The sequence below is a fragment of the Pungitius pungitius genome, chromosome 3 (assembly GCF_949316345.1).
Source record: "Pungitius pungitius chromosome 3, fPunPun2.1, whole genome shotgun sequence".
In the NCBI taxonomy this organism is placed as follows: Eukaryota; Metazoa; Chordata; class Actinopteri; order Perciformes; family Gasterosteidae; genus Pungitius; species Pungitius pungitius.
In genome coordinates this window covers 1,373,190-1,385,128 of record NC_084902.1, presented here as the reverse complement: position 1 = coordinate 1,385,128, position 11,939 = coordinate 1,373,190, and the positions used below count along the sequence as shown (strand labels likewise).

Below are 11,939 nucleotides of genomic sequence, written 5' to 3'. Positions count from 1 at the left end.
CTGCAAAGAGACACAACATGACTGCGAAGAGACACATGACTGCAAAGAGACACAACATGACTGCGAAGAGACACATGACTGCAAAGAGACACAACATGACTGCAAAGAGACACAACATGACTGCGAAGAGACACATGACTGCAAAGAGACACTACATGACTGCAAAGAGACACAACATGACTGCAAAGAGACACATGACTGCAAAGAGACACATCATGACTGCGAAGAGACACATGACTGCAAAGAGACACAACATGACTGCAAAGAGACACAAAATGACTGCGAAGAGACACATGACTGCAAAGAGACACAACATGACTGCGAAGAGACACATGACTGCAAAGAGACACAACATGACTGCGAAGAGACACATGACTGCAAAGAGACACAACATGACTGCGAAGAGACACATGACTGCAAAGAGACACTACATGACTGCAAAGAGACACAACATGACTGCAAAGAGACACATGACTGCAAAGAGACACATCATGACTGCGAAGAGACACATGACTGCAAAGAGACACAACATGACTGCAAAGAGACACAAAATGACTGCAAAGAGACACTACATGACTGCAAAGAGACATAACGTGACTGCAAAGAGACACAAAATGACTGCAAAGAGACACAACATGACTGTGAAGAGGCACAACATGACTACAAAGAGACACAAAATGACTGTGAAGAGACACAACATGACTGCAAAGAGACACAAAATTACTGAAAAGACACAACATGACTGAAAAGCGACGGACAAAAACCACCTAGTATTGTTTCTTCATCTTTTGTTGACATTTGACAACCACTATTATGATTTTAAAAACATGGAAATCTACCTCAGGATGTACATGTGATGCTTTGTATAGATGCTCGATGCCGGTGCTGTGCGTGTGTGTGTGTGTGTGTGTGTGTGTTTGTCTAGAAGGAGAATCTCGGCAGTATGTCTCTCTGGGTCAGCTATCGTTTAGAGCTGATTGGCATGAAACCTGCTGTCCAACACGGCACAGTGATAATACGCCCTCATGGTGCCACATTAAAGTGATAAGCATACTATCTATTGTCTATATGAAAAAAACAGTCATTTTATTAATTTCCAGACTTTTGTGTGTTAAGACATCATTTGTAAAAAAAAGCTTTTTTTCAGGATTGTGTATGTATATTTGATTTCTTCATTCCTGTTAATTTACGTTGTATTATGAAACAAAAGAGATGGAGCGTTAGGCCTTTATCCCTTCAGTGAAGGACCATGCTATTTTAGAACTATAGCTTAAGCTATTTATTTTTCTAATATTTGGACGAGTAATTAACATGGCAGGCGCTGCTGTCTTTGTGATTTTTGCCTATAAAATCGTTGAATAAACGCATTTATGTCAAAAATAAGTGTCTTTTTCTGTTATTTTTGAGCAAGCCAATTGAGTTCTCAAGGATTCTCTTGTTCCGGCTCATAAGTACTAACACAGTAACTAACACCCGTAACAACACACCAACTGATGGAATTCTTTGAGCTTTTAAAAGTAGGACAGATGCAGATCAAGTTTTTAAAAAAGGTGTTATAGACAAAAATCCCAGAAAAGATAATGGTTGCATTAAATGAATGTAAACAAACTTTTTTTTGCCAATTAAATAGGAAATAAAATAAACCATTATATACTTTGTCCTAAAGATATGAAACAAATCATGGAATTATCAAATGACAATTGTTAAAATTTGAGTAAAATATTCATTATCGTACAATATACGATGTGTTGCATAGAAGTGACCTGTGGAATGTGTTTTCCAAGATTTTCTATACGAGAATACAAGAACAGATGAGTTACAACTTTATTACAACCAAACTTCTTCTGTCAATATGAAAAAAATGAAGAATACATTTAAAACACACACACATATATATAAGAAAATAGGTAAAATATTTAACTACCATAGAGAAAATGTTGAATGAATATAAACTAATGTGACACTTCCGGGTCCTTACTGTACGGCACCGTGAGAGGTGCGCGGTGCATTGTGGGGATACAAATACAGCGCAGAAAAATAAAAGGGGAGAACGGGGGCGCACAAAAGAATGCAAAACAAGCTTCCTCGAGATACAAACTGACGCCGAACTCCCCCCCCCCCACCCCCCCTCTCACCCGCTGGGATGAGAACACAACGCGCCGTTCATTCGACCGCGGGTGTTTTTTTGGCGGACAAACTGCCCGAGACGCGCGGGGAATGTGAGTGATCGGAGCGGGGAAGCGGCAGGAGCGCACCGCTGTCTCCCGACCATCGCTGCTGGGTCTTTTGTGTGCGTGTGTGTGTGTGCGCGCGCGCGTGTGTCAGCTGAACCGTTCGCATCCCGAGGCCCTGTCGACATCACGGGCCTCATCTCCACAAGGTAATGCCCCCCTTCGCATGGTCCGCCCCCTCCTCTCCGGGCTGTGTGTACTGTAATACGGCCGCGTGGTTTTCTGCGTGTCGATAGAGGAAAGGGAACCAACTGGTGGTATCGTGTGGTGTCGGCTAGCGCTAGCCTAGCAGCTAACGGGTTTTACGAGCTGCGTCGACGCTTCAAGGGTTGAACCGGAAAAGAAGCAAATCCCTTCAAAATAAAAGGGGGCGATTTAAATGTATTTCTTTTCTTATTTTTTATTTGCCTTTGGTTTTCTGTATGGTACTGGTTACACACCAGTGTCACTAAAGATGACAAGTGACGCGCAAACTTGTGTGTTCTTAAAAGAACTAAGTTACCGTTGTGAACTTCCCGCCCTTTAACTTTGACAGTTGAAAGCGGATGTGCGTGTCCTCCCTGCTGGCTCGACGCACCAGCTAGCTAGCTAGTCTTTACCAAACTGTGGTCGAAGTTTCCGACGTGTCCGTCCTGTTTTAACAGCACGCACATGCCCCCGAAGCAGTGCACGCACCAGCCTTGCCTGCTCCCCGCGTGCACGTGGACTGTGAGCCGAGGACCTGTTTACAGCTCGTGTGCGCCTGTTTAGGTGATGTAAACATCGTAAAAGTAGCAGGCCACGCCCCCTTTCTCCATAATATCACGAGTGATTTCTATTGTCATTTGACGTTCCCATCGATCAATACGTGTAACTAATGATCAATAAATGTACAATCATATCTACAAATAATAAAAGTTGTCCAAAATATAGACAACAAAGTCAACACATCCCAGCATTTCAGAAGTTACGTTTACAGAAGAAAACTTTATTTTTATTGATTAATTTAATTGCAAAAAACTATTTTTTTCTGGTTGTATAACGTGTATGTATGTGTATATATAAACATGTGCCATAATACATATTCTTCATTTTTACCCAAATCGGCTCTAACCTTTTTCCGTTTATTGCACTTTCTACTGTGCTGCTGTCATCCTGCAGACCTCCCTGCTGTGGGACTAATAAAAGAATATTGGATGTGTAACTTCTTTGAGCCAACACATTTTTAACGAGGCGTTTGACCCAGATTCAGACCGATGGAGAGGAAAAGACAAGGCAGTACAATTCTGTAGAATCATTCCCTTATAGAAGTAATATGAGGGTTTAATAGTCATTTTAATATCTGTATTAGATACGTATGCATTCTGAGGATGACATAGCTCAAGAACTCTCCCACAGGAGACATCGAAGCCTTTTATGAAACCCCGCGCTGGAATTTACTGCCCCCCCCCCCCCCCCCGCCCCATTTTGGGCCTTCTTCTCCCTGAACGCTTTAGTTCACTTTGCTGTTACCAGGCCGAGTATTTTCCCTCTGTGTGGGGGGGGGGGGGGTGGGGGTAAAGGACAGCGCGCTCTCTCCCTGCGAGAGCCCCCCTCACCAGAGCTTTTGTCTGATGGAAAATCTCATGCCTCAGAGCATCCTCGTGTCTCGCAGACAGCTGCTGAGCATCCTGTAGTGCGCTGGCCTCCACACAAGTCTGGCTCGCATCGCTGCGCATCTGCTTTGATTGTTGTTACATAACTCTGCATTTTGTCCTCCGACCTCCCCACCCCTGTCAATCAGTGTGTAGCCCCGCCCTAAAGCTTTCTGTTGTACCGTGAAACCTAAGCAGAAGACAACCTCCGGGTCTTTAAAGTGAAGTCAGAGCATCATGTGTTGAAGCTGTATTCTCTGCAATGACCAGCAGGGGGCGACTCCTCTGCTCCCATAGACGTCTATGAGGAAATGACTCTACTTCTGTGTAGTGACCAGCAGGGGGCGACTCCTCTGCTCCCATAGACGTCTATGAGGAAATGGCTCTACTTCTGTGTAGTGACCAGCAGGGGGCGACTCCTCTGCTCCCATTGACGTCTATGAGGAAATGACTCTACTTCTGTGTAGTGGCCAGCAGGGGGCGACTCCTCTGCTCCCATAGACGTCTATGAGGAAATGACTCTACTTCTGTGTAGTGACCAGCAGGGGGCGACTCTTCTGCTCCCATAGACGTCTATGAGGAAATGACTCTACTTCTTGATTTATTCCCTGAGTAAACATTGTAAACATGAGTTTTTGGTCTCAATCTCTAGTTTCAAGTCTTCTTCAAAACAGCATGATGTTCATTTAGTAAATTATGGTCCATTTAGAGTCAAACAGTAAAGTGGAGCATTGCATGTGAGGTAACTTTTGTTCCGGCCAAATCGCTTAACTCGAGGCATCGAACCATCCAACAACAAACCACCGAGTGACGTTACCATGACACCGTCGAGTTATTGTAGACAGTCTAAACCCTCACTAAATATATATATATATATATATGACCAGCAGGGGTGTTTTTTTTTACAAGTTATCAACACAACTCATGCAGTCCATCTTTTGTAAACTGAAACGTTTCTTTTCTCTGCAGGAGGCATTTCCTGTACGCAGCCCTAATCCGCCTCCACCATGGGGGTCAAAACCTTCACCCACAGCTCCACCTCCCACAGCCAGGAGATGCTGGAGAAGCTCAACGCGCTGCGCAGCCAGGGTCACCTGTGCGACGTCACCATCCGGGTCCAGGACAAGCTCTTCCTGGCCCACAAAGTGGTGCTGGCCTGCTGCAGCGAGTTCTTCCGCTCCAAGCTGGTGGGCCGGCCCGACGAGGAGGACAAGTTCGTCCTGGATCTTCACCACGTGACCGTCAGCGGCTTCGCGCCCCTGCTGGAGTACGCCTACACCTCCACCCTCTCCATCAGCACGGAGAACATCATCGACGTTCTGGCGGCCGCCAGCTACATGCAGATGTTCGCCGTGGCCAGCACGTGTTCTGAGTTCATGAAGTCCAGCATCCTGTGGGGCCCGGGCGGCGGCAGTGGGGGCCGGGCCAATAACAGTAACATTAACAACATGGCGGCGGACAAGCCGCAGGAGTCGGCGGCGGAGAGCGCCTCGTCGCACTGTGCCCTGACGCCGCTGGACGGCAGCGTGTCGCCGGTGTCCTCGGACTGCAGCGTGATGGAGAGGAACGTTCCCACGTGCCGCGAGTCGCGGCGCAAACGCAAAAGCTTCGCCACCATGGCGTCCCCCGACAGCCCGCTCAAATGCACGGCGCAGATGGTCACCACCTCCCCGCAGATCCCCAACCCGTCCCCCTCCTTCTCGGACGGCGCGCCCCCCACCGTGGAGTCCTCCCTGGCGTTCCCCTGGACCTTCCCTTTCGGCATCGACCGGAGGTTCCACTCGGACAAGCCGAAGCTCCCCGAGAGCCCCCGCTGCCTGGAGCAGGGCGCCACGGGGCCCGGGGAGGCGGCGGCGGGCCGGCGGCTCAGCGACTTTCTGACGTGCGAGAGCTCCAAGGCGGTGGCGGCGGTGCCGGCGGAGGAGGAGGAGGAGGAGGACGTGAGGGTGAAGGTGGAGCGGCTCAGCGACGAGGAGGTGCAGGAGGCGTCGTCGCAGCCGGTCAGCGCCTCGCAGAGCTCGCTGAGCGACCAGCAGACGGTGCCGGGCAGCGAGCAGGTCCAGGAGGAGCTGCTCATCAGTCCTCAGTCCTCCTCTATAGGTGAGGCCGCTTAGCCCCGCCCCTGTGTATGGTCCAATCCTAGCTGGCCACCTACAGGTTACTTTAGTCAGTGCGAACGTCCGATTGGGTCGTTCGTTTCCTTTAGTGGTGGAAACAGCTTTGTAGACATATTGGCCTTTTTTTACTAACATACAGAGAAGCAGACTGGTATTTAGCGGCTTCGACCCCCGAGTGGGATCCAAGACCTCCAGATGTTCACACGTAACAAGTACCCCCCCCCCCCCCAGGCTCCATGGACGAGGGCGTGTCAGAGGGCCTCCCTTCCATGCAGAGCACCTCGAACCCTGGAGGACACGGCGAGGATGACGAGAGGTACGGCGCTTTGTTGTGACCCGGAGCTCCACTGGGTGGAGTCAGGGGGCGACTCCTCTGCTCCCATAGACGTCTATGAGGAAATGACTACTTCTCTCTTGATTTATTCTCCCAGTAAACATATACGTAATATATATTAAAATAATTTGTACCTGAAACAATTAAGTGGTAAGGGAAAATACTGAGAAATCCTCTCAATATACATTTATATTTACATATTTATTTGACAGAAATGGGATTCCACAGTTTTTCACATGTTATGTCAACAAAAATAAAACCAAATTGAATCAAATTTAAATTCTGACTAACTCTGAGACTGATGAGTTTAGGGCGGGGCCACACGCTGATGAACCTCTGTGTGTGTGTTTCAGGTTGGAAGGTATTCAGTACCCGTACCACCTCTACATCAACCCCTCAGCCCGGCCCGGCACCAACGGGCCCGACCGGCCCTTCCAGTGTCCTACCTGTGGAGTCCGATTCACGCGCATTCAGAACCTGAAGCAGCACATGCTCATTCACTCCGGTACGTAGAATGTGGAGAAAAGGTCTCAATAAATATGAACAGCAACAACAACAATAATTCTCTGATCAGATGAAAATAGCCCAAGTCCTCACGTTAATCACTCACCATGAGGAAAACATCATGCTTCACCTGGTCCAGTCCGGCCCCCCTGGTCCAACCGCAGCCCAGCTCCTCTGGTCGAATCAGAGCCCGGCTCGTTTGGTCCAATCAGAATCCAGCCTCCTCTGGTCCAACCAGAGCCTGGCTCGTTTGGTCCAATCAGACTCCTGCTCCTCTGGTCCAACCAGAGCCCGGCGCCTTTGGTCCAATCAGAATCCGGCCTCCTCTGGTCCAACCAGAGCCCGGCTCCTTTGGTCCAATCAGAGCCCGGGTACTCTGGTCCAATCAGAATCCGGCTCCCCTGGTCCAACCAGAGCCCGGCTCCTTTGGTCCAATCAGAGCCCGGGTACTCTGGTCCAATCAGAATCCGGCTCCCCTGGTCCAACCGCAGCCCAGCTCCTCTGGTCCAATAGGAATCTGGCTCCTCTGGTCCAATCAGAATCCGGCTCCTCTGGTCCAATCAGAATCCGGCGCCCCTGGTCCAATCAGAATCTGGCTCCCCTGGTCCAACCGCAGCCCAGCTCCTCTGGTCCAAACAGAGCCCGGCTCCTCTGGTCCAATCAGAATCCGGCCCCTCTGGTCCAATCAGAGCCCGGCTCCTCTGGTCCAATCAGAGCCCGGCTCCTCTGGTCCAATCAGAATCCTGCTCCTCTGGTCCAATCAGAATCCGGCTCCCCTGGTCCAACCGCAGCCCAGCTCCTCTGGTCCAATCAGAGCCCGGCTCCTCTGGTCCAATCAGAATCCTGCTCCTCTGGTCCAATCAGAATCTGGTTCCCCTGGTCCAACCGCAGCCCAGCTCCTCTGGTCCAATAGGAATCTGGCTCCTCTGGTCCAATCAGAATCTGGCTCCTCTGGTCCAATCAGAATCCTGCTCCTCTGGTCCAATCAGAATCCGGCTCCTCGTGTCCAACCAGAGCCCGGTATCCACCATGGACACCAAAAGAATGTAAAGGTGAATTCATGAGAGCTCCCGTTGCCGTGGTAACCTCCCTGTCTTCTTTCTCTCCCCCCCCCCCCCCCCCCCTGCAGGCATTAAGCCTTTCCAGTGTGACCGCTGTGGGAAAAAGTTCACACGGGCCTACTCCCTAAAGATGCATCGGCTGAAGCACGAAGGTAAACGCTGTTTCCGGTGCCAGATTTGTAGCGCCACATTCACGTCCTTCGGCGAATATAAGCACCACATGAGGGTCTCCCGACACATAATCCGCAAGCCGCGGATTTACGAGTGCAAAACGTGCGGGGCCATGTTCACCAACTCTGGCAATTTAATTGTACACCTGAGGAGTCTGAACCATGAGGCGTCCGAGCTAGCAAACTACTTCCAGAGCAGGTGAGGAGTCCGAGGGCGCTGACCGATTTCCCCCCCCCCCCTCCCTTTCCCCTCCAACCCCCTGCACCCTCCCCCCCCCTCCCTCACACACCACCCCATGCTTTACTGAAAACTCACCTGGATAAAAGCATCTCACATTTAATACCTATGGTTCATTTGATCGTTTTTTGGACTTTCACTTGTGTAGAATAGTGTCAGATGAGATGAATGCAGAGATCAAGTGTACCTGAAGTATTTCGCTGCCTTCATTGGGGAGTCTTAGCGCCCCCCCCCTCCCCCCCATACTCCTTATCGTGTAGTGAGGCGCTGGTTAGCTTTGCTGAGCTTAAGGTATAGAAACCTAGCCTGGCCTTTTTAATGTGTAAAAACAACACTCCGGGGGGGGTTTAACAGCCTCACTGACCACACCGGTTGCCAGGCAACCAGCATAAATGTTTTTTTACTGTATTGGCCAACAGTCCACTACAAACCAAACGCAACCTGCTAATTGCTATTGCAAAGGTGGGGGGGGGGGGGGTTGCTTGTTTTTGCCATCAGGTCAGCCCTCAGAAACCTCGTGAGAGTCAGAACAGTTTGTTGTTGTTATCTCCTCGAGCTCTGAGGTGGGCGGGACTCCTTAGAGACAGTTCTTAGTAGGAGGTCTGAGAAGGTGTCGGTGTGTAGGATGCTACTAGTAACACAGATGTTCAGATGTAACAAGTGTGACGTAGCGGCCGCCAGGACGTTGACCGCCTCCACTTGTCCCCGTCTCCTTCAGTGATTTCCTCGTGCCCGACTACCTGAGCCAGGTGCAGGAGGAAGAGGAGGCGCTGGGGGTCCAATACGAGCTGGAACACCCCGAGCATCACCCCGTCTACCCGGGCAACGCCACCGCCTCCTCCACCACCAGCGTCGCCTCCTCCACCTCCTGCTCCGTCCACATGCCCGTCATCTCCCAGGTCTCCTCCTCCACGCAGAACTGCGAGAGCTCCCCCGGCTTCCTCTCACCAGAGCCCCTGCACCTCCCCCCCGCCTCCCTCCAGGCGGAGGAGACCAAGGCGGCCGACGGAGCGGGGGGCAGCTCCCCGGAGGTGTTTGAGGAGGAGGAGGAGGAGGAGGAGGAGGAGCAGCGGGCCGAGCTTCCACCGTGAAGACGACGAAGAAGCTCCAGACGCACTTATTGAGTCACCTTTCAAAGACCACACCCTTTAGGAAGTGATTTCCCCCCCAAACTTCCTCCGAGGATCCCGCCTGCTGTCTCTTATTCCCCAAATGACGTGAACGCAGCACGAGCTGAAAGGCCTTTCTGTCTTAGTGCCTAAGAGTGAAGGAGAGAGGAAGACCAAGAGTCTCCACGTTTCACCGGCCAACGGAGCTAAAGGAAGAAAAAAAAGAGAAGAGAGATCAACTCGGCGGTGCTTCGGTTGGTCGTGAGGCGCTGGTCGGTGTGGGCGGAGCCTGTGTTGTTCCTTCAGTGCCGTCGCTATAGGCAACCTGTTCAATGTCAATGCTATCTATATTGCAGTAGCTTGTACTGTAGTTTACTCTTTGAATGCTGTGTGTAGGGTGTTGTGACGGTAATACCTGTCAGGTGTGTGTATGTGCATTTCTTTCTTTCTTTTTTTATATATCTATATGAACGCAGTACATTTCATTTTTAAAAGTATTACAACTTGAAATTATATTGACAGAGTATTCCCGTAAAAGGTGTTTGTGCGTATTTCATTGTCCTGCCTTTTTTACATCGCATCTCCGAAACGTTTTGATTTTCAAAATAAAATGAAGCAGACGACAGTAAAAGAGCGGAATGTAAACAATCCCAAATTTTGGAGAAACAAGGTATTTCTGCACGTTTGTCCCCAAATGTGTTTCTAAGACACGATAATGTAGCAACGCTTTCTAAATGTTATTTTCTGGGGTCAGTTTTTCTTCTAAATATTGAAATTTCACCAAGGCGTTTACAGTCTTTTTAGGGTGGGGGGGGGGGGGCAGAAAGTGATGCCAGCGGATTGTGATTGCTATCCGTGATGGCCAGTTTACAGGCGGTTAGAGCGGCGCGTGCTAACGTTGCTTTAAAAGCAATGGGAGCGATGCTAATGCTAACGAGTGAATGAATAAAATACTGTGAGTCCAATCATTCTGAATGATAAATAAATAAATATTATATTGTGCAGAAAACAGCTAATTGAGCACAGCTTTAGAAGCACTCATTTCATTTTTTTTCAATGTAGTTCTTTTGGTGGGGGGGGTCCACATTGGTTGTGATAGTAGAACCTGAATGCTGAACTCTACTGGCTGACTGGGACGGGTTGTTAATCGTCGACTTCCTATCCCCCCCCCCCCCCCCCCCCTCCCACCAAAACAGTAGTCCAAACAGCACCATCACAGCAGGATGTAAGACCTCACACACAGGGTTGATTGTAGTGATGGATATCGCTGTGTGAAGCCCCCCCCCCGCCCCCCCGCTGTCTTAAGAAGAACTTCGTCCTCCTGCGTCACTTGTGCCCCGATTATTCATATTATTATTTGTTTTTTTTCTCTCTACAGGACTAACTGTTCTCTCTCGTTTGGAGTTGCCATGGCAATCAGTAAACATAAGACAGGGGTAGTCATCGTGGCCCCGGCTCTTCGGGGGGGGGGCAAACCGTGGGTTGTGCATTTCAGAGGCTCGCCTTAGTGAACGGACCTATCGACTCTAGCTGCACAATATCTATAAAAAAATCAATTTTTCTAGTCTCCATTCCTACGTCGTCGGTTTTCATCGTGTCGTCGTCGTTGTTTTTTATGTCGCAGTCCGACGAACTTTTTTACAATGAAATGCTGCTGTTTGTTGAAAAGAAAAAAAACGCAAAAAGTGCCCAAAATATTTTTGTGAACCAACGGTTGTGCAATAATACGGAACTGTGTCGTTTTTAAAAGATTTAATCTCTTCTTTGCGATGGTGAATTATATATATATATATATATATATATAGGTATATAAAAAGGAATGTATGATTTTAGTTTTAATGTGACTGAAGGAGCATCCAAAGGGGGAGGAGCCTGAGAGGGACCTGTTCGGCCTTACCTGTTGACGGCTCTTCATCCAGCGTAGTTCAGCATGTCCTTTTCCTACCTGTTAATCCCTTCTTCTGTTTGCTTTTCAACGTGCAATGTTTTCATTAATATCTTGACTAACTATACGGGACATGCCTTCTCAATGTACACTCAATGTTGTATATGTTTTCCGGTCCTTCTGGTTTTATTTAAAAGAAAAGGAAAATACAAGATAAAAAACACGGTAGCTCTTCATAACGTCATATATATATATATATAATATATATATATTTTTGGTGACTTTTGTATGACGGTTGCTGTTTCATGGCATCTTTGAATATTCTTGTTAAATGTGAAAAGACCAGTTTATTGTGGGGGTGTATATATATATATACACATATATATATATATATATATATATATACACGGTAGACACACTCGTACTCTGCGTATTGCGTATTGCTTTGAGACTGATGGTGTATTTGTGTCTTTGATACTGTATTTAAAGTGGCGTTGGGCAGCGCGTCGCATCTGGAGAAGCCCGTCTGTGCTGAGTGTTTTCAAAGCGGTCTTCTGGAGCTCGTGGTCTATGGATCCTCGCTGGTGTTCTGGCTTTGCAGTTGTTTAAAAAAATAAAAATAACATTTTTTTGTAAAAGTTTGAAATGTAAATAATAAAAGAAATACCGATGTTGAA

General features: G+C 48.5%; 1 protein-coding gene across 3 annotated transcripts; it reads left to right on the top strand.

The window, feature by feature from the left end:
* Positions 1–1,986: 1,986 nt before the first annotated feature.
* zbtb44 (zinc finger and BTB domain containing 44) lies at positions 1,987–11,939 on the top strand. Of its 3 annotated transcripts, none has more exons than XM_037468519.2 (6): positions 1,987–2,380; positions 4,814–5,944; positions 6,193–6,277; positions 6,649–6,800; positions 7,929–8,229; positions 8,987–11,939. In XM_037468519.2, exons 2-6 carry the CDS (start codon positions 4,852–4,854, stop codon positions 9,357–9,359), a joined length of 2,004 nt encoding a protein of 667 aa, XP_037324416.2. In that variant the 5' UTR covers positions 1,987–2,380; positions 4,814–4,851; the 3' UTR covers positions 9,360–11,939. The 3 variants fall into 3 exon arrangements, with proteins under 3 accessions (XP_037324416.2, XP_037324433.1, XP_037324424.2); XM_037468536.2 differs by having other exon boundaries at positions 1,990–2,380; positions 7,929–8,012; positions 8,987–9,159; XM_037468527.2 differs by lacking the exon at positions 1,987–2,380 and adding an exon at positions 2,594–2,981.